The 22,843-nt window shown below is 38.7% G+C and overlaps 1 protein-coding gene across 1 annotated transcript in view; it reads left to right on the forward strand.

Moving 5' to 3' along the window:
• Positions 1-22,337, forward strand: part of LOC121957608 (beta/gamma crystallin domain-containing protein 1-like) — a 35,368-nt gene extending 13,031 nt beyond the window's left edge. Inside the window, exons 3-20 of the mRNA XM_042506273.1 lie at positions 56-820; positions 9,206-9,253; positions 11,802-11,920; positions 13,431-13,653; positions 14,936-15,075; positions 15,545-15,671; positions 15,783-15,818; positions 15,976-16,115; positions 16,271-16,397; positions 17,552-17,709; positions 17,801-17,927; positions 18,019-18,051; positions 19,475-19,587; positions 19,808-19,937; positions 20,020-20,159; positions 20,463-20,586; positions 21,678-21,836; positions 21,956-22,337. Coding sequence (XP_042362207.1) covers positions 56-820; positions 9,206-9,253; positions 11,802-11,920; positions 13,431-13,653; positions 14,936-15,075; positions 15,545-15,671; positions 15,783-15,818; positions 15,976-16,115; positions 16,271-16,397; positions 17,552-17,709; positions 17,801-17,927; positions 18,019-18,051; positions 19,475-19,587; positions 19,808-19,937; positions 20,020-20,159; positions 20,463-20,586; positions 21,678-21,836; positions 21,956-22,135 — 2,889 coding nt within the window. The 3' untranslated portion in view covers positions 22,136-22,337. The remainder of the gene's footprint in view (positions 1-55; positions 821-9,205; positions 9,254-11,801; positions 11,921-13,430; positions 13,654-14,935; positions 15,076-15,544; positions 15,672-15,782; positions 15,819-15,975; positions 16,116-16,270; positions 16,398-17,551; positions 17,710-17,800; positions 17,928-18,018; positions 18,052-19,474; positions 19,588-19,807; positions 19,938-20,019; positions 20,160-20,462; positions 20,587-21,677; positions 21,837-21,955) is intronic.
• Positions 22,338-22,843: the final 506 nt, after the last annotated feature.

Consider the following 22,843-nt stretch of genomic DNA (forward strand, 5'->3'; position numbering starts at 1 on the left):
GGATGAATCAACCCTTCAACTAATCGCTTTGCTTACTCCATGTGCTCCCTAACAGGACCAGCAGCAGCCTGGAAAAGGAGGCCTGAACTTGCCCCTGAGAGCATCTACTGCAAACAGTTTAGTTATGAGAAAATCCTCTGACTCTTCTCCTGAGGAATTAAAATCCCCAGTGCTGAATGGAAACGGACTGCTTCAGTCTTCCATAACTGGCTCTCGCCTAGATAACAGTGTCATCTTTGGAAACCACAGGTCTGCATCCATAGATCAGCCTTTGGAAAATGGAAAGGCCCATCGCTCACTCTTCCGCACCGCCTCGCTGCCTGAAACAGGGCTCTCAAATGATCGAATGAGCATGGGACCGAAGGAGCTCAGTGAACTTGGGACCAAAACAGACCTAGCAGGGTCACGCTTTGAGCGCCTCTCCTTCCTTTTGAACTCCCCACCCTCCTCAGGCTCCCTGCCCGGGTCTGAGGACTCCAATGCTCGTATGAGTCGGCCTCCGCTAATGGGCATCGGCTCACCACCCGCCATTAACAGTCCCACCCGCCTCCTCAGCCCCACTGGATCCATTGACCTCCAGAGGCCTTTCACCACCACAGACTCCCCCTTATCTGTGTTTGGCCAGACACAGGGGCTGGGGATGGGTGTAGGTACTGGGGTACTGAGCACTCCCATCCTGCAGAGGAGCTTCAGCAGTGAGGGCGCCGTGGGGGTCCAGCCTACTTCATTGTTCAACAGTTTGCACAGAGGGCTCCAGAGCCAAGAAGTCGAGACTGAGAGGAATCTCGCAACAAAATACCGGGCCTTCCCTGACGCTTATGTGAGTACTCCCAATATTTTTTACTTTGTCTCACTAAGTATTGTTACTACTTTTAATGCTTGAATGACATTTATATATACAACAATTCAAGCCATAGACCTCTTAATCAGATAAGGTTGCATAATGTTGCTGAGAAAAATGGGAAATACTGTGTTTACATCTTTTGGTAAATAGCTTGTAGACGTAGTTTATGCACATAGTGTATGAATAATGCATGTTTTTGTGCTCTAAGGTGAAGGAAAGTGAAAAGATGCACAGTGGTAGAAGCAGTTTTCTTGTTATTTCGCACTTTGTTGAACAAAGGGGTCCATATGGGAATGTATCCATATACAAAAGTTTATATGATAACAAAAGAAAAGTTATGCACACAGTTCATATGATATGATATGAATTAGCGCCCCTATCATTTATGTTTAGGAAAAGAATCATGGTTGAGCTTTGTCACATTATTTACTCGATTTACATACCTAAAATCAAACACTCATTATTGACTTTTGGTTTCACATGAGACACAAACCCCTGTCCCCTGGGTCAGAGCCTTCTACATGGGTGTTGTCGCTCTTTATTTCAGAGTTGCGCTGATTCTATTTTTTTCTTCCCGATACCAATTCTGATGCTTACCTGTGAAATGACCAATACTGTATGCTAATATGATACCATTATGTTTAAAAAAAATAATAATATTAACAGCTTTATACTACTAACATTGTACAAATAAGAAATAGTTGCCATCATTGTTGTATGCCCAGATTAAACCCTTTGCAAAACATGATGATGGTGTTAAAATTGGCAACACAAGGTCCACCTTCTTGATACCAAAGCCTTGCATATTATACACATTGTCCTTTCATTGGTAGGGTATCGGATCATTGCACAGGCATTATCACAGATGCCTGATCCAATATTTTAGGTAGTACCAGCGGCATTTCTTACATTGTAATTGGTATTGGAACAACTCTACTTTATTTTACATGACCGGGCTTTCTCTTTGCTGCTGTCATAAGATGGATGGAAGCCTACACTTCTGAGGTCACATGATCACAGCCTCCTAGCTCATGATTACATTGGTTTATATATTAGAGATGCACGATAATATTGGCATGTCATCAGTATCAGCAGATATGGGCTATGAAAGTAAATATCAGAGTTGGCCCACATGCTGATTTCTGCCAAAATCCAAAACATATTTATATTTTTTAGAAAATACATATTTTTTTTTAATCAGTATTGGTTATTGGCTTGATTTTTTTTTTTATATCGGCAAAGGAATTATAGTGTATTACTTCTAGTGTCATGGGTATTAGTACAAAAATGATTGAGAACAGCCTGAATGTTTACAGAATTCAAAACTCTGCATATCTGTTGAAAGTTGTTTGAGGATTAAAATGGTGGCTAAATCTATGGTAACACCATCAGAAAGAAAATCCTCTACACATATTTCTGCCTTTATACAATATCTGTGTTTACTTACTTTGTTGGCAGCTCTTGACCTCGCTCTCAGATCTATTCTTCTGGCTGCTGTAAAAAAGACAAACAATGGGTCAGGTTACAATTGGTGAGAGAGATGACTCCGTGTGTGGCTTGTTGTGCACACAGGAAAAGTTTCTCTTTGTATGGCTCTTGTTGGTGTCTGTATACCATCACATACTGTTACAGGTATATAGCCTCTCAGTTAGAATATCTTTACAGCACCAATAATCAGTGTCTATTTCAAGCAATTTCTGCATCAGTGGAGTGATAATGGTCCTTCAGTAGTCATGCATTAGAAAGTAATTTAATTGCAGCCAGTGGGATCTAAAACCCCAGCTGTCAGGTTCATGCTCTTCCCACTGAGCATCACAGAGAAGGGTGTGTGTCTTCTCTTGGGTTCACACATGTATGCACTTGTTTTAACAGGCAAACATTCATATGAAGGGCTTAACATGTCTTAAAATCATTTTTATTGTCAATCGAGAGAACATTTATTCACACGTGTGCACACAGTACTGCACACACACACTCTCTGGCTCTATTTGTCACACAAATTGTGGTTCACACGGCCACTCACTGCTGTCATTCCCGTTTCACACATTGGCAAAGAAAGCCGTTAACCATTATGATTAACCATTATAGAAAGTGAGTGCAGGAATGCCAGCAGTTAGGAAACACAGAAACCACAGAGCCGACCCCTGAGGGACGGTTAGGATGTTGACAAGCAGTAAAACCAGGTCTTTATATTCTACTTTTAATGACGCAGTATATCATTTGTCAAATAGGTTCTTTTACACGTGTAACACATGGTAGTGGTGTTATTTCTGCTCAATACAACGGGAGTGTCAGCTGGATTCTAGAGGTTAACTGCTCATTAGTCTACAGCTGTACTGTGACGTTTTAAAACAAATGTTTGCACAAGGATGTTTATTCATGTTCAAACAATGCTCAGTGTGTCCCTGCTGTGTTCAGTAGTATGGCTGCAGCAGCTCCTTTTCCAGGTCAAAGCATGCAGCCTGACCGCAGCTCATGTTACTGACTGAGCCACCGAGTCTGATAATGACTTCAGACGATGGTTTTGGGCTTTTAAAGATCTATGAGGAAAAATATTTTCACAGTAGCACATATTTTTCAAACTTTTTAAAACAGGGGGCGGTTTAAACTGTCAGTTTACAGCTAGAAGAGTAAAGAGGGTATGAAGGGAAGGCAGACAAGTAATGTCAACAGACTTGTGTTACAAATACCTAAAGTTGCATTCCTGCTGAGGTGGGACAAGGCATTGTTTTGCAAATCACAAGTAAGTCTTAAGTCATTGCAAGTGTCAAGACAGCCGAGTGTCAAATCGAGTCCAAAGTCCTAAACTTTGAGTTTCAAGTCCTAACATAGTCATGCGGTCTTCACCAAATGCTAGACCATTTTCACACAGAATAAAATATTAAATTTACAAAAATCATGATTTTTTTTTCTAGGGTACTTATTTGTTAAAATAAGTTCGCTGTAAGTTGTTGCCTCTCCATCTGTGTTTTGCAACCCACATGTTTTACTACATTTTGTTTTTTGTTTACAACCACATACTGTTCATACGTGAATAAAATTCTCTTTGGTATCATTTTTTCCAACTGCTCCACAGTAACTTAACGTTAGCATGCATCTCTCTTGATGATGCAATTTTACTGGAATGCTCTTGGACAAAGTGCATCTGCAGTTCTGACTCGCAGGGAATGAATAGCATTGACATGAGCTGATTCAGGAAATAAAGGGGAAATTAACTGAATCATGGCAATTTTTTAAAATAATAAACTTCCTTCATCTTTGAGCTTGGGAGAAGTATCAAGTACTTTCAAGTCAGGAGACTTAAGCTCATGTGAAGTCCAGAGCCACTGGTTTACAAAGTCCAAATCAGGTTGCTGATTTGATTGAGATGATTAAGTACAGTCTTAAGTCACCACATTTGTGACTCGAGTAAACACCTGATTATGACCACAGAGGCAGCTGAGAGCCACCTGAGCACTTGTATGTTAGACTTGGATGAGGTCACTTGAAACATGCATGAAACTAAAAAGTATTCTTAACTTTTTCCTAGTGATTATAATACTAATATTGCACAATAACAGGAGTATACAGGGTACCCACACTTTCTTAAACATCAAATACAACAACAGAACATGGCATAGTTTGAGACATGGCTCAAAGTTAATTACTTTTATAACACTTCAAATTTTTACAATTGATCATTATTGAGCCTTATAGAAGCCCAGAGACAACAATTTAAGGTCCAGTATGTAGGAATAATCAGAAATGAAACTTGTCCTGTGTTCCAACATGAAAATGCAAAATGTAATCTGTCAATCTAAAGCCCGTCTTTGGTTTGTCTGTTCTGGGTCACTGTAGACCAACATGACTCTGTGGAAGAGACCCCCGTCATATGTAGATATAAACAGCTCATTCTTAGGTAGCAAAAACACAGCCATTCTTATTTTTAGGAGATTATAAATCAATAAAAACATAGTTAAGATTTTATATAATTTCTGGCAATAGATCTCCCTAAATGCTACACTGGATCTTCAAAAAGAGAGAAAGGTTTGAATGTGTGAACACTTCAGAAGAACTTCAATTTCTATTCTTGCACAAAACATATAAGTCCAAGCACTTTTAATAACCCATGTCTATTTATACAGACTTTCAAGACCTTTTCCACCACAAATTTACAAACTTTCAAAGACTTTAAAGACCCATGGAAATCCTGAATATAGATTTTTACACAGTGTAGAAACTTTCCTACACTAGATGTCTGTTCTAAACCACTGATTAGTTTCAGTATCAAATGCAACAGTTTTTACAGAATTATGTAGTACATATATATCTATACATGGATATAAACTACTGTCTTGTGCCAAGGGACCTAGAAAATGAACAAGCTTTTATTAGTATGAGTGGGGTGTGAACAGGGATGTTTTTTACAGCTTCATTCTGCTCAGCTCCTGTCAACTCAAAGAAAGAAGAAGTGCAAGAAAATGTATTGTTCGTAAAAAATAAACTAGCTCGAAGAAAAAGGGAATTAGGAACACAGATGATCTTAAGGGATTTTTAAAACACTGCAGGACTGATGTTGATCGCTTTTTGTTAAAGCATTAATGGGATTACTTGGTAAACTCCTCCATGTATTAGAAGCATCAGAGACACTTTCTCAGCTAGTGGGCGTGAGACCTCTCAATCATTTAATCCTTGCAAAACACTTTCTGCCGATCTCTGTTTTTTTTACTCTCAAGCCTCCACTGGGCTCCCCACCCATTTCAGCTATCTGTCTGTTCCTGCAGAGACAGGGCCACACCTCGCCTCTTGTATTCATACTCACATTTCTCTGCTTGTTTGCTTCATATTTGATCAAGTGGAGCTGACAGGGAGACATTTGAGGGAGGCAGGGCAAGAGAGAATATGACAAAGAAATGATCTGTTCCCTTGTCTGAGTTTTCATCGGCTTTGTCCATCAGTTATTTGCTGCACATGTTCATGCATTTAAAAAAAAATTACATTTGATTTGCTTAAACAGCACATTCCATCTACGGTAACTAATTTTATGGGAGAGCAGATCATGAACCCAGGCTGCTGGGAGGGAAGGGAGCGGAAGGGGAAAAGTGTGTGTTGGAGTTTATGTTTCAATTGGATATCAAGGCAGCAGTAAACACATCACTCTCCATGAATGATGCAGTTTTATTGACTGCGTGAAGCAAGGACAGATTTGTACTTTCAGTGAGTAAAGCAGTTGCAATACTGTAGGAAATGGTATTTTTTAGTCTAAAGCTGAAATTGTTTTTCTATATGACAAATGCCCCAAGTGATTTTGCAAGCTATAGCAAGTTTAAGTTTAATTAAATGACATAACATGTTTGAATACTACATTTAAATCTAACTAGTGTTATTTTAATAAATGCAAAAACAAGGAGCATTCTATAATCAGATTCTATTCATGTAGCGACAAGATCAATTTGTGACTGGTACAAAACATATTTTATAGACAACCAATACAGGCCTGGAGTTTCATTTATCGGTAATCATCACCATTTAAATTTACATTTGCTATATCTGTCAGGAAGAATGTTTCCCTCAAATTATTCAGGCCCATCTTAGACTTTCACTCAAGATGGCCTAAGAACCAGCACTGTCCTGTGAATTACCTGTAACAAAATCCTGTGAGATCGACTCAAGTGTCACATTCAGACAGGTTATGATACTGTACCATGTCTGTAAGTCTGCATTGTCTCAGTGTTTGTCACTCACCTGTTTGGATCAGGTTTTTCCGCTCAAAAGCAACAAACAGTCATCACACATGCTACTGTGATAGACAAATGTTGATGTTGAGTCTTTGTTGATTATGCAATAGTAGCATGTTATACAACATCAGAGACACAAAAATATTAGATTAAACAAAAATTGTCCACACCCCAGGTGGAAAATTGTCTTTTATCCATTTGGCACTTATTTAAATAAATAATAGTAATAAAAATACCTTAAGCAAGGGGGGGATAAATTACTTTATATAGACGAAACCTGGGATGTACTGGAAGTAATCTATAGTCACCATTGCTGCAGTGGCATCTTCACACAATATGCACATGTTTGAATGAAAGCTCTCCTAAAAAGTATATACTTTTGTAATTTTACTACTTGTACTTTTACTACCTCTACTGTGTATGTAACCTTACAACATTGGGAAGAGCATGTGCAGTGCTCAGTAGCTAAACAGTAGTTGCAAATACCAATTTGGGAAAAAAAAGAGATTGTGAAACACCGAATGTCAGCTTAGTTAACACTGCTCAGCTACTGTGGTTGCTCATAGTGACAGCAGCCGATGAAAACATGAACAAAACATTTAGGTTTGCTCATAAAAAAAAACTCTAAATACATCTATTTAGCAACCTTTTTCAGAAGTTACTACGAGCAACCAGGTTGCTGGTTAACATGGTTGTTTAACCAAGACACGGGCAGCTATGTTTGGTAGGAGTAATGTTTTTTTTTTTTTTACCAGCAACAACAATAATGTCTTCATCTTGTGCCAAAGATTGTCATCAGTTAACTGAGATAATGTAGAAAATCCACAACCTTTGCAGCTGTCACAGAAACAGGGACTTCCTATTACAGTAATGGTGACGCCGCAAGATGTAGGTCCTTTGTTGACAACGGCATCTTATAGGTCTGACTCTGATACTTGATAGTTTGCAGAAATTGCTGTACTTTGGCTGATGTGTCTCTTTTGCTTTTTCCTTTGGTAAAATGCATACTTCTCTAGTTATGGCAAGATCCATACAATATGAGCTGTTTTATTTTTATTTGAAAAAATGTTTGCTTCTTGACGCAAAGTGCTAAAACATTTGCAACAAAACAGACGGATGGAACAAAAGTCAAAGCTTTTTAAATTTATCTCTGTGGTAGCAGACTTTTTGTTGTTATACGGCATGTCTGTGAACAATAATGAGTCACTCTTTCATTTTGATCAATGCTGAAAAGGCACCATTTATCCGCTCAGCTTGCTTTCACTGAAAATGTAAAAAGGTGTTCTCTTGCACTTTAGAAAAGTCTTAATGCTACTGTGTCCTACACAGTTAGTTAAATATGTGTGATATTATGTTGGGGTTTTTTCTCAGTGTATCTAGTTAAAAACGTTTCCAAAGTTTTTAGGAAGTAAATTAGGGGAAGGTTCAGACACAGATGAGGCCAGCTGAAATGAGAGCGTCTGTAGGAGGCCCTCTGTGGTTGGTAACATGATCCAAATGACAACCTGTTTCCTACAGACCTTCCAGAGAATACAGGCCAACTGATACCTGAGACCAAAAACACAGTCTCTCTGGTACATCTATATGCAAACTGTGTGGTGCTGATCTGTTACCACAAGCAAGCAAACATCCCTAAATTCCAGCAGTATGCCAGCTGAGATTCAAAGGCACGGAAATACACACCACACACACACACACACATGCGCACACACAGGGATACAGTGACTTAATTCCAGTTCACCTGAGCAGATCTCAGGTGAGCTCACACTGTTGTTGTCGGGGGGGGGGGGGGTATTAGGAGGCATCAGGTTTGACAGGTACTGTGGAGGAATGTTAGGTATTCACACCTGTCAAAGAGGTGCTCGATCCATCATGGAGGATGTCTTCTCCTCGCTTCCCCTCTGCAGCACCCCAAGAACCTGTCAAACAGGGTGACATAAAAAGAAACAAAGTTTGGATTGTCTGGTATGTCTAAATTAACAAGGCAGAAACTGGGTGTTATCTAAATGATGTCAGTCAAAGTAAATGTAGTAAGTGGGGTCTAGCTTTTACATAGTAATAGTGATGAGAGGAATATTCTGTATTTTATCAAACTTAGAATATGTGATAAAAATAACCCAAATTATTAATTTATGCAAATTTTACAACTATATAACTAATAAGGTAAACCCATGTGTGTGTCGATACCTTTATATTATATTTTATTTTTTTTATTTATACTTTGTCTGACTAGTTTTCATTCTTACTGTAATAATGATTTGTACTTACTTGTCTCATTATATTTATTTGTAAATTTTGGTTATTACTTGCCACTTTATATACAAAATGATTGTACTGACCACTGAATTAACTGTTTTCAAAACTGTTGGATGGATGGATGGATAGAAAGATGGATAAATGGATGTCTTTTAACATGTATAGATGTACAGATAATATTAATGTCAGATCTCATTTAATATATATTTAATCTATATTAAACATTATACTTGATTTTGGCTTTTATCTTGATCCTTGATTTATATATTAACAAATGGCCTCCAGATGTCATACAAAGCATAAATTAAAAATAAAATGCACTGCCAAATACTAAATATATATATTGAAGAAGTAGTTTGCTAAAATATATTTTCTTATGTTTCCATAGCTCACAAAAGAGAAGGAACATGGGAAGCTCAATCCCCGTCCTGGAAAGGTGAGTCTCCACACCTCATGTACACTCTTGAGTACACATTAAACCACGTGCCACTGAGATGCATGTGCAAGTTCACATTCAAAGCCTACAGCTGATTTTACTGATGGGACCAGGAAGCTGTTGCGTCACTGACACTGGTGTTTCCACTGGCTACATAAACATTTCTCTCTCTCATGCTGACACATGACAGACCACATGCATTTCAGCGCTCGGACCATCAAAAGAAGACAACAGAAAATGTGAATTGTCCGAATATGAAGATTGCCATTGAATCTAGTTCATATAACCATGATCCCCGAAGGTTGAATCTTATTTACTTAATTAATCCACTAACATTTCCTCTAGTGTCATCATCAGGTCAAAATTTTAACCTGCACAACACTTCGGTTTTGACTAAAAACCTGCAAAACTAAGCACCATTGTTCCAAAGAACATCACTAGTGTGACTATAGACTCTTATCCTTTTACGGTAAAATGCATTTCTTATAACTGATCTATTTTTGAAATGTAATTACATGCAGTGTTTTTTGCAAAAACATTAAATCCTAAAGGAAAAATCTAAAATGTATGTTCTAGTGTTCTGTAAATGATGAAAAAAATGTTTACTGTATTATTCTTCTGCAAAACATTATATACCAACTATGTCAGCATTGAACAAGTGATAGTGTCAAATACAGGGTTTCCATGCATTTTCATGGACAAAATTTCAAACCGTTTCAATGACTTTTCAAGGACCCATAATATATTTTCATTTCAGATTTAAACTCTCTTCACACATAATTTCAGCTAGCTGGCATACATTAAGGAACATGGGGAGAAAATGAAGAAATGTATGTAATGGTAAACAAAACATTGTCACACACTGATGCATCTTATAGTCAAGCTGCACTGACATGTTCAAAAAATTAATTTCAGATTATGTTACAATATGTGGACAGTTATTCATGGAAGATTACTGCAACAATTTCATTACACATGAAAAAATGTCATAACCTTCTCAAGTCTTTCAATGATTTTTACGAATTCCATAACTTTTTCAGGCCTGGAAAATGTGATTGCGAAATTCCAGGTTTTCTCCAGGTTTTTCATCACTGTGGAAACCCTGCATACAGACTTTCTCCAAAAAAAGCTGTGTTACCAAAGCTCTGTTGTGAGTCATCATGTGGTTTGGCATTATGCTTACACATTCATTCACAGCATTAATAACTGCTTTTCCTGAGGGGGTTAAAAAAAAGATATTTGTACAAGAATTTCACCCTGCTGTGCTTTTCTTTCGATGTCATGATGACACGTGTCCTCCCATAACTGCCAATTTCGTAACCTTTTTACTGCAGACTGTCTGGTTAATCCCTTTATTCTTCATCAGATGATGCAAAACAAAAAAAACCGTCCAAGGCATCTTTTGTGGTTTTTAAGGCTGTGATTGGTGGCCTATAAACTGCATACTTGCCACTCAAGCCTATTCCAGGCCACATACGTTATTAACTTTTAAATGTCAGGCCTGCTCCTGCATGCAGCTGCAGATTGTCCATGAACTATCCTGAATGTTAGAGGTGGAGCTGACATTTAGCATCAGCTTCTGAGACTCTTCCATGCTCCAGGGCCCCAGACCTGAATGGACCAAACATGTCAGTACTGACGATAACAGGTTATAGACGCTACTGTCGTCAAACTCAGCCTCAAGAAAGACAGAACTTCCAAGAGGAAGAGAGCTGTTCTTTTAGACAGATCTGTCTTTGAAATTTGATTTTTCATGTTGCAATTGCCTTTAAGAAAGTCAGGACTAATGCTACTGTGCAATTCTACTATGACAATGCTGTTACTTTCTACACTGAACGATTCTTCTATCAGATGTCTTCAGGGGATTAGCATGAAATTTAAGATTCCTGTTTGAATATGAAACCGGAGATAATGTCACTAGGTGATATTGGCTCCATTCTTTAATTTCCCATGACCAAATAAAGGATTCTTCAGCAGCACAGGTTGAGCTCTTGCCTGCAGTAATTCTTTGTCATTACTGCAATGTTATCCAGTCTGCCATTGTATCATTTGCAATGTCCAAGTAAATGATAAGGTCTCACTTTGCAAAGCTTTAGATCTGATTATATTTCTGCTAAAAGAAGTTTAAAAATGTCCTATGAAGGCCGATATAGTGAGCAGGGAAATTCCCTTTCAGCCACACAGCCAGATTTCACATCTGTGTTGGCATCCGCCCTGCTTTAATGAACAACACAATGAATCCCAAATATTGTAGATGCAGCCATCCAGATTTTCCCATTCCTCTGTGATGGGACTCAAGTAGATCCATGGCAGATCTCTGCTGAGATCTTGCCCAGTCCTATGCTGGTCCTTGGCTTGAATGAGATTGTGCGTATTTGCAGTGGAATCTAGACATGCCCCGTCAGGACACCAGTGGCTGGCAGTTGACTGGTAACTGGCTGGATATCGACTGGCAGTTGCCTGGCAGCCAGAAGGCCCTCAGTTATTAAAGGACATTCTAGGTGGCTACATGTGTATCCATTCTTACATTTTTTCATGTTTTCTCTAGATGTACATCTTTGACCGGCCGGGGATGTGCGGCCAGAGGCTCGAGGTGCGCAGTGATGTCATCGATGCTACGCCCTGGGAGCTGCAGGAGACCATCTCTATCAGAGTTATCAGAGGAGGGTGAGTGGCTTTACTGTACGCACTTTTGCCAAGTTCGCCAGCGGCTGCTACTAGCAATGCACATTAAAACTGGCACGTCATCGTAATCGGCAGGTAACGGCTTTAAAATGAAATATCAGCATTGAAATGAACTTTTTTGCTGATAAGACAGGATAATGATAAGATAAGATAATGCTTTAATTTTGTGACTTTAAATAGTTGAAACAGATCAGATGATTGTCAGGATTGTTTAGAAGGAGCATCATCCAAGCCTGTTAAAGTGAGAGGAATTTTACACTTTTGTTGAAAATTTGTCACATAAGAATAAATATGGCGTATTTTACAGTAGTTTTATTGTTTTGTCACCACCAAATGACACCACCACATGTTTGGCACCCCATATAATCTGGGGCATCCTGAGATTTGCATAAGTAGATAGGATGACACCTCCACACTTTGCTTTTCTTGAAATGTAAGTTATGTAATCACAGGTTTTCCCAATAAACCCCCCTCTTCGGGTGCTGCAAAACAAGTGGCGTCAAAACAAAACAGCTGTTGATGTTCTGTGGACATGCAAATGCCTTCAATAGTTAACACACCCACACACAAGCTTCAACATCCTTTGCTTCAGATGTGGAATGTTTTATCAAACACAGTCAACACTGTGAACCTGCAGTAACACTAGTCATACTGATCTGCCCTGTACTACTGACACCACACCAGCACCTGCTTAGCTTCCTTTAAACAAGATAATTATAGTGTCAGCTCATGCATCACACACTGTACCACTGCCCAAACCACATCTGATGCTGTTACTAAAGGAATTTGTATCATATTTGCCATACACTTAAACTATATCTAGTTTCTTTCCCTACAAGAAAACCTTGGTCAAGCAGCAGTGTATTTAAAGGGACAGTTACCCCCCCAAAATTACATGTTTTAACTATAGTGCTATTTATCAATGTGAACTGTTTTGGTGTAAGCGCCAAAAATACATCTGAAAAACTCAACAAGGATGTCTTTTTACAGAATTAATGACCCAGCTACTGAAAATAATCCACAGACCTTGTTATGAGCAGTTTCATGTTGGAACTATTTTTAATTAGATAACATTAGCCACCACGAGCTTCTGGTCATACCAAGACCAAAGACATGGGTGTGTAGAACCGGAGTTATAAATTTTACTTTTTATCTGTTCAAAGAAGAAAGTATTGTTTCTACTTCCAAAAGTTACATATTCTACCTTTAAATAATTATTTATATAAAATAATCCTCTCTTATCCTCCTCTAAAAGCCTTGATTTAGCAGCACAGCAGCACTGACAGATCAAACGGAGGCATCAGTGAGAGGAATAATAGGACACTTTGTTCCCTGTGTCAACACTGTCATGATAGATTTCAGAATAATAATGCAGCAATGTGACACAGAGTAAAATATTTTCAATGGTCTATGAATTTTTAAACACATGTCCAGGTGAAATGCAACAGAGATTATACATTAGAGGCTGTAAACTCTTGCCCTTTCCCACCAGATGGGTGCTGTATGAGAAGCCTAACTTCAAAGGGGAGAAGATCGCTCTGGATGAGGGAGACATAGAGATCACCTATCCCTTCAGCCCTCCAGAGGAGCAGCTGCAGAACGGACAGCAGGGCAAAAAGCAGAACGGAGAACAGAATGGAGAAGAAGGTGATGCACTGACAAAGACCAAGCCAGCCCGGCGGTTCATTATCGGCTCTTTGCGAAGAGCTGTCAGGGTAAGACAGATTCAGTTGTTTTTTTGCTGTGGTCAAAAATAGTTCTGCACGCACCGTCCATTCAAATATGATAAGATCAGTTGTGGTAAAGTACAGTGAAAAACCTTTTTATAGTCGGCTTATCGCGTGACATTGTTCTCTGAGTCTAAAGCGCTGAGTAGTTCTCACAGATGCAGTATTTTGTACCGTAGCTTTTCAATGACAGTGTGCTCTATAACTCAGTAGCACCATCTAGTGTCAGAAGTTGGAGAGAGCACCTGTTGCTCTGTCTCTTTCAAAAGTGAATTAAATGTCAAATATTTTGGGGTGTGATCTACTGATTAAAGTCAAATTGCCCAAGTTAAACTAAATGTTTCTTTTTTTTGAAATTGTATACATCTTTTTTAGCTGTATTTTTCAACTCTGACCTCTAACTGCGGATTTCTAGAAACATCAGTAGCAAAAACTGCAAATCATGAAAGATTTAGAAATGGTGACACCATCATATAGTCCAACAGTTTGCACTGAGAAATGTATTTTTAGGGGTTGGCCGATGCTGGTTTTTCAAGGTTGATACCGATACAGATTATTAGTAGTTAACGAGACCAATAACCGATATTTGGAACGGAAATATTTCTGTCGAAAGTTACAATTTGAAATATAACAAACTCCAACACTAAACTTTGTTTAAACGACTTTAGTAAATGTGTAAGACCAGAGGGAGATAGACAGCTGCAGTGGAGCCAAAGCTGGGCACTTTTTAATTAATTCATTTAACAACAGTCATTAAATTGAAATGCCAATACAGACAATCGGCAAAATGCCAAACATCAGCCCTGATAATTACAGATTACATATCTTGGTCATGATCACGAAAAAGCGAAGACATTGTTACATAAAATGTTTCCTGTTGTTGTGTGATTATGTAAAAAATAGTCATTTTTGGCCATACATTGTTCACATTATCATCTTCTTTTCTCAGCTCTTAAATATTGGTTTCAAAACCTCAAAAATCTGCACGTGCAGGTTGAGCTATAAAATCAAACTTTAAACAGCAACAAAAAACATCGACAACTACGTCCAATAATATTCTGTGTTTTAAAAGATCGATCAGTCAGTATAGGATTTATTGGCAGGTTCCAATCAACTGTTTTGAGTTTTGCTGGAGAGGCAATTATTTTGTTCACATTTGAATGATTTGTGTCCACTAAGCCCAAAACTGATTTCTCAAACCCCTCAGGAATGCAGCATTACAGCTGGTTACTTTCTCCTAACATTACAAATACTGTCTGTCCTCCCTCAGGACTACAGCGTCCCAGAAATCGGTCTGTTCCCAGAAGAGAATGCAGAAGGGAAGAAGGTTACCTTCAGAGATACATCTGATGATGCCAGGATTTTTGGTTTCCCCATCAAGGCTAACTCTATCATCATTAACGCTGGGCTGTGAGTTCTGAATTGAGTAGAGTATTTAAATTACATAATTATCAGGATTCTCGTGATCATGAAATTCCTGGAAAAATTTCAAATTAGAAAAACTGTTGGCTAATATTTAAACTATGTTAATCAACTTCACAAAACATACCAAATGTTACAGGAAACAAAATATACTTTTTTTATTATTTAATTTTTTCCTGTTTCTTGTTTTACTTTTAGCTACAATGCCTGTCTTAGGGTAAGCGCCCTATGATCTCTGTATAGACCGACCTATTGTAATCTACTTAAAGTCATAGAAATGGGGTGAAATATTATGAAAAAAAGTTTCAAAAATGGATTGATAAAAATGTGTAGAAACCATGAGTGGTATTTTTTACATAAAAAATAACAATTTGTCATTAATGCTTAATTTAATGTGATTTGAAAGTAAAAATAATATTTTGCTTTCATTGTTTTTTTAATCTTTCCGACTGCTCAGATGGCTCGTGTACGCGCATCCCTTCTTCCAGGGTGTACCACGTGTCCTGGAGGTGGGGGGGTACTCAAACCCTGCAGCATGGGGCGTGGAACAGCCCTATGTGGGATCACTACATCCACTCAAAATAGTAAGTGGCACTAGTTATAAGTCTTGAAAGCTCTATCCTTTACTGATTCTGTTTAAATGATATACCCTAACTGTTTGCAGTAAGTAAATTTATGTCTTTTTTTCATCATAGGGCGAACCAAGAGTGGAAAATACAAGTGAACCAAAGGTAAGAAAGCACTTTAAGATGCTAATAAATTGTTGCTAAATCAAACTGTTAAATTGCATATCTGACAGCAGTGACATGGATGTCACCTACAGTGTGATTACAGACACTGAGGAAGTTACAGTGTACCCTGACTGTAAATGACACTCTCTGTCTCTAGATGGTGATCTATGACAAGCCGTACTTCAGTGGGAAATCAAGGACCATAACCACAAACATGAGAGACTTCATGACCAGAGTCGACCGGCAGCAGACAGCCTTTATGTACAATGTCGGCTCCATTAAAGTGCTGGGAGGAATGTGAGTGCTGCTTTGTAATGTTTATATTCACCGAACCATGAAAAGACATCTTAGTGATTATTAATGATTAAGTAGTACGGCTGCAAGATTCAGGTTGGTGGTAATACATGGAAGCTAATATCAAGTGGCTCAAAATAATCTCTCTGCTGCTGCAGCTGGGCGGGCTACGAGAAGGAGGGCTTCCGGGGACACCAGTACCTGCTGGAGGAGGGAGAGTACCAGGACTGGAGGGTGTGGGGAGGCCGTGACGCTGAGCTCCGCTCCGCTAGAGTGATTCGAGCAGTAAGTAGTATGGAATATTTTACTGCAGTTAGTATTTGTTATTAAGTAATCTTTCAAATGTTTTAATCCAAATGAAAGGGGAAAGGTGTGGCTCCTACTGTATGCAAGCTACAGATTAAATGATCCAAAGATTGTTTTTGTCAAGAGTGATGGAGGCTGAGCAACCTTGACTAAACTAACATTGACATTGTTACCGTAACGGGAGTTATGAATTGATTTACTAATGAACATCAGTAATATTCAGTCAGACCTCCAGTTGATGAAAAAACTGTTGACCCTAGGTATCCAAGGACACGTAGGCCACAAAATATTACACAGTACAACAAAAGAGGCATTTTCCTCCATATTTCAACTGCATATGACTGGCTACATGCTTTGATGGCAAAATTTACCTTATCTCTGCTATGTCTTACCCATGGTTTATGTTTTTTCCCTGTTTTTATGTTCTTTGAAGTATGTGTTTGAATCATTTTACCTTTTTTTGCTGTAGTGACCTAATTCGGCCAGAATTGTTTTTTTCTCTTACCTGCAGTACTATTTATCAATCTAGATTGTTTTAGTGCTTAGCTGCCCAGTGCTGGAGACATCGGTCATAGAGATATCTGCCCTCTCTTCGACTAGATGGCACTCGGCTTGTGGTATTAAAAGTGTCAAAAGCTTGACTTGAAAAGCGCAATTGCGATGTCTCTTTCCAGAAATCATGATCATTTTACTCAAGATAATTCACATACCTTGTTTTAAGCAGTTTCATGTAGGAGCTATTTCCTACATGAACTTTAAGACGAGTGCCATCTAGTTCCACTGTATTGGAGAGAAGGTAGACATCCCCACAGCCAATAATTCAAACACTCATGAATTTACACCAATCAATATAGATTGATAAATAACACCAAGTGGAAAATGTATATTTTTGATTTGGAGGTAAAATGACCCTTTTTACATGTACTGTAGGGATGGTTTAAACTGGCACGTACCGTTTCTTACTTTCCACCACGCTTGCATTCTGACAAGACATTTTTCTCATCTCTTATAGTCAAAATATGACGTTTATCTGAAACAGAATATCCTTTAGGTTAGATGAAGAACTGGTTTCCATCCACATGGTGCTTAAGTGTAATTTAGCCAAGTTAACCCATTTTCACGCTCTTCTGCAGGACCTGACAGACCCCGTGATGGTGATGTTTGAACAGCCAGAGGAAGACCAGGAGGGCATGCAGGAGGAGAACACCTTTGAGGTGACGGAGGCAATTCCTGATGTTGAGCTGTTCGGGTACAAAACCTCTACACGCTCCATTCACGTACTCAGCGGAGCGTAAGTTTATTGGTTCTACAGTTACTTCGTAACACAGTGAAATGGAAATGTATTACAATAATAACCAGGTAAATGTTTGTTATCCACACAGATGGATAGCCTACTCGCACGTGGACTTCTCTGGTAACCAGTACATCTTGGAAAAAGGTTTCTATAACAATTGTGCTGACTGGGGCTCTCAGGACACTCGCATCTGCTCGGTGCAGCCCATCCTGTTGGTGAGGAGCACGGTTCGGTCTTCAGAATATTGATTTGATCAGTGTAATCATGACCTGATGATGCTGACATTTTTGTTGTGTTGACTTTTAGGCTCCAGGTGACAGCACAAGGAGCAGGCATGAGGTATTTTGTCTTGACTTTCTAAGTTTTATGCATTTCATTTTTTAATCTAATGTTGACCTTTATTAGCAGTTTTATGTTACTCTTGGACAGGATTGTCACTACTCGGTTAATAGAAAATACAGTTTGACTATTAGCTAATTCCCAGAGGGCTAGTAGTGGAGTTCTGTCATCTCAAAACTATGATATGGCCGCAATGACCTTCCTTCAATTTCTCTTTGCCTCACCTTATGTCTGTCAGAGCACCCAATGGTGCAAAACTTTAACTTAAATAATTTGGCACAAGCATGTGCTGTATCTGCACTTTGCTCTATGAAAGGAAAACCCTTTTTTTGGCACAGAATAATTCAGAAAACTGATGTGCTTCAAAGCACAAGGGTGAATTTTTTTCTTGCCAAAGACACCCAAACATTAACCTGACAGTTGTCCTCTGCCTGGACTTTAAAATTTAAAATTCTCAAGTGAAATATAAAAAAGTGAGTGCACTATACTGCACTGAAGAACGTGCAATCAAATGACTAGTCACCAAAACTTGACCTATGACCTATGCCCTTGGGGCAATAAAGGTGTCATTCATTCAATCATTCATTTGAAACATAGATACAATATATTTATGAGGATGAATGTACTTTTAATGGCTAAAACGCAGCCACAAATCTTTGATCCATGTATTCATACCTGTACTCTGAACAATATAACCTTACTACCTGTAGGCTACAACACAACATGGTGGAAAATAACAACAATAAACATAATTAAAATACACCAAAAAGAAACCACTCAACTAGAAGCGCAAATACCAAAGAAAAATGTCAGAATCAACAAAATCTGCAAATCTACAAAATTGGGCAGGCAAAATGCTCCACTTCTGAAACATTACCAGCGGGTTAGGGTTAGTATAACGGCATGCAGTGGATGGAACAAAACATTTTGCAGCTGGTGACTTACAATGAAGACAGTGGCGAAGATATTAAAAAACGAGGGCTAATCCATCTCGTATCGTGCTTAACTTTAGTGTATTAAGTGTATATATTAGGTATGGAATTAATATGTAGTATTTGAAAAACGACAGAGGCCAAAATCTGGCCTGCAGCACACTATGAAAGGCTTGTTTGGATTCGAGATGATTTTCGGAAAACTTGCGGCCCATACCAGCCGGTCAAATGAGTAAGGAGTCAGAAGTCAGTGACAGTATAAAACAGTGAAGAAAACTGAAAAAACGTTTTCAACAACTGTGAATCATCGCAACCAATTTGGCAGATATAATAATTTCTCATCAGGGGCAGTAGCAACATTGCAATAGAAGCATTCTTGAATTCAGTGCTTAAAAAGCAAAAATAGAAGAATAAAAGGCCTTAGGCTAGAAAAGTGTTAATCTAATCTCTCACTTTCATTTATTTTACCTCTGTCTATCTCTGTCTCTTAGATAATACTGTACTCTGAGCCAGATTTCCATGGCGAGTGTCACGTCTTCGACCGTAACCAGGAAACCACTCCAGAAAAATTAAAAACCAAGTCTTGCCGAGTTGCTGGGGGAAGGTGAGACGCCTTTACCAAAGCATTACAATTATCTAAGGAGAAAGTAAACAAAGGGGAAAAGTGGAAAAATACGTGGAAAAACTACAATGTAAATGGTGCACAACAAAATAAGCATGATGGTGAAGTAGTGGAGGTTTGACATGAGATTGGAGGGGATTAAAAGATAACATTTTATAGCTAATAGAAAATTAATTAAAAAATAATAATTTCTCTGTTTCAGCTGGGTGATCTACGAGGGTGAGCAGTACTCTGGGAACTTGTATGTCTTAAGTGAAGGCGAGTACCCCAATTTAACCAGCATGGCATGTCCGCCGGACTGCATCATCCGTTCTGTCAAGGTCGTGCCAATGGTGAGAAATCTTTCATATTAAAAGAAACTGCTCTGTATTCTTTTCTTTGTCTTGCCTTTAACCTCCATCTCTCCCCATCTAGAAATTCTCAGTTCCTTCCATATCTCTGTTTGGCCTTGAGTGTCTGGAGGGCAGAGAGATCACCATGGACACAGAGATCCCCAACATGGTCGAAGAGGGCTTTAACAACCACATTCTGTCCGTCAGAGTCAACAGCGGCTGGTGTGTGTTTGTCTCTCTGCCTCTGCATCTTTGATGAGACTGTTTGGCTTTGTACTGTTTGTGTGTTTGCATTTGCTCAAGTTTATTTGCATTGACACATCATAAAGTAGCTTTCTGGATTTTGCTGTAGCTTCTCCTCTCTTTATGACAGTAAGCTTATAATAAACAACACAGGTGGGACAATAGATCATAGTCAGCCATTACACTGGAATAACAAATCAAACTATAAATTCAGTGCTTGTTTCAGGTTTCTGTGTATGGCATGTGGTACCATAGTTACTCTAATTTTGACTCTCTTTGCAGTTGGGTGATATGTGAACACAGCAACTACAGGGGGCGCCAGTTCCTATTGGAACCAATTGAAATCACCAACTGGCTGAAGTTTAGCTCACTGCAGACTATTGGCTCAATGTTTCCAGTCAGACAGGTTTGTTTACAAGTCATCTTAACAACCACCTTTTAAAATAAGCATGAATTACATGTTTAAAAAGGCAAAAGAGAATGTTTTTACCTGACATAATGTGAAATGGTGTGTAATGTATTAGTTGACTCTGAAAAGTTGAGAAGTACATCCAGCTTGTTATTTTGTACTGATATTTGGTTTTAACATTAACCAAAGTTGAAGATCATTTATTTATATGGTCTTTTCCTACCTTAGTACAAAGAACAAATAATCAATCTTAAAGTGTTATGATTGAATGACTGCACTGGTCCTGAACCCTCCCTTGACAAAATTAGTGGTTGGTTAACCAAATACAAATGCCATATTGAGTAGCAGAAAAACTCAATTTAGACCCTAACTAAGTATAATTGGATATCAAATGTACTGATTTTCTCAAAGCATGAAATTCAACTTGGTTGCTTTGGATGGCTTGTTGGCAGTTGTTTCACCGCATAAAAGTGTATGAGGGAGCATCAGTTTCATGCCTTTACAGCACTTAATTAACATCTCCAACAGCAAATTAACACCACAATGGCTGTGGTCACAAAGTAAAAAATATTACATCCTACAGTAAGCCTTTTTCTAGACGTTTTTTCTTGACCTTAATGGAAAACACCATGAGGTCAGGGAAAGATAGGAAGAATTCATAAGGACTTACAGGATTATGCAACGGCTAATGTTTTTGGCGTGGGTTTGCCATGGTTAAACGAAAAATGTTCCAAAATACAGACTACTAAAAATGCATCTTTGATGCTTAGCCCCATGTGTTTTTATTATGTTGTTTCATGCATGCTATATTAACAAGGACAACCTGATTAAAAAATCAATGTTGGAATTTAAATTTAAAAAAATATATAGGCTACCAGTCACAAAAGTGAAACAAACTGGTTGTCACATTGAGACTGGTTGCTCACACTCCCAGTTTACTTATAATTATCAACATAAATCCTAATTAGTCTAATTGTATGGAATAATTATTGAATTTATGCAAGGTAGGCATATTTCTATGTTTTTGTGAATGGCCAAATAGTGCAACACTTTAAATACTGCTTCTTATTATAATTTGCCTCCTGCAGAAGCGCCGCTATTTACGCATCAAGAACACAGAGAGAGGTCACTTCATGTCAGTCCAGGGAGGCGTGGAGGAAATGAAATCAGGACGAGTGGTTGTGACACCAGAAGTGGAGCCCATGAGTGACATCTGGTTCTACCAGGATGGCCTCATCAAGAGCAAGGTAATGTATGATAGAAATGTTAAAATGTTGGCAGCATATAGTAACCAAAACCTGAACCTGTCACCTGACCTTGTTAACACTGAACTGGTCTAATCATGTACGGTATGCGTTTGCTGTAGTTGGCCCCGAACATGAGCCTTCAGGTGATGGGCAACATAGAACCGGGAGCCAAGGTGGTTTTATGGACAGAGACCCGGCAGCCTATCCAGACCTGGGCAGCCCAGATGAGAGGCCTCATCACCAGCCTAACTTTCCCTGGCTGTGTCCTTGATGTCAAAGGTATGAAAAACTGCAAGTGACTTTGCAAACCAGTCAAGTTGCAGTTACAGTTCATATGTAGCCATGACAAAAGACAATAAATCAAATATGGATGTGGATGCAAAGAAGCTACAGACTCTAAAACACGTTTGCTTCACAAACATCCTCAACTAGGCAGCACATTAGGGCTTTACAATCAGCACAGTCTCAACATGGGAACCCAAAAAAAGTGTCTCCAAGTCAGCACAAATCAAAATTCTCCACTTCTATTTGACAATTGTGTTAATTTTTGTCATAACATCAAAATTCTCCAGTTATGGCCAAAAACATGTTTTGTGAGGTCACAGTGACCTTTGACCACCAGGTTCTAATCATTTCATCTTTGAGACCAATGGGAAGTTTTTGCCAAATTTAAGGAAATTTCCTAAGGCCTTGTTGAGATTTCCTCTTCATGAGAATAAGACGGATTGAGATCACAGTTACCTTGACCTTTGATCACTGAAATTTAATAAGTTTATTGGTAAGTCTAAGTATACATCTGTGCCAAATGTAAGGTAACAACCTCAAGGCCCTCTTGAGCTATTATGTTTAAAACAATGAGACAGACAAGGTCAAAGTGACCGTGACCTTTGACCACCAAAATCTAAGCAGTTCATTGTTGAGTCCAAGTGGGCATTTGGAGCCAAATTTGAGGAAATATCCTCCGGCGTTCATAAGATATTGCATTCAAGAGAATGGGATGCACAACC

The sequence above is a fragment of the Plectropomus leopardus genome, chromosome 18 (genome assembly GCF_008729295.1).
Source record: "Plectropomus leopardus isolate mb chromosome 18, YSFRI_Pleo_2.0, whole genome shotgun sequence".
Taxonomy (NCBI): Eukaryota; Metazoa; Chordata; class Actinopteri; order Perciformes; family Serranidae; genus Plectropomus; species Plectropomus leopardus.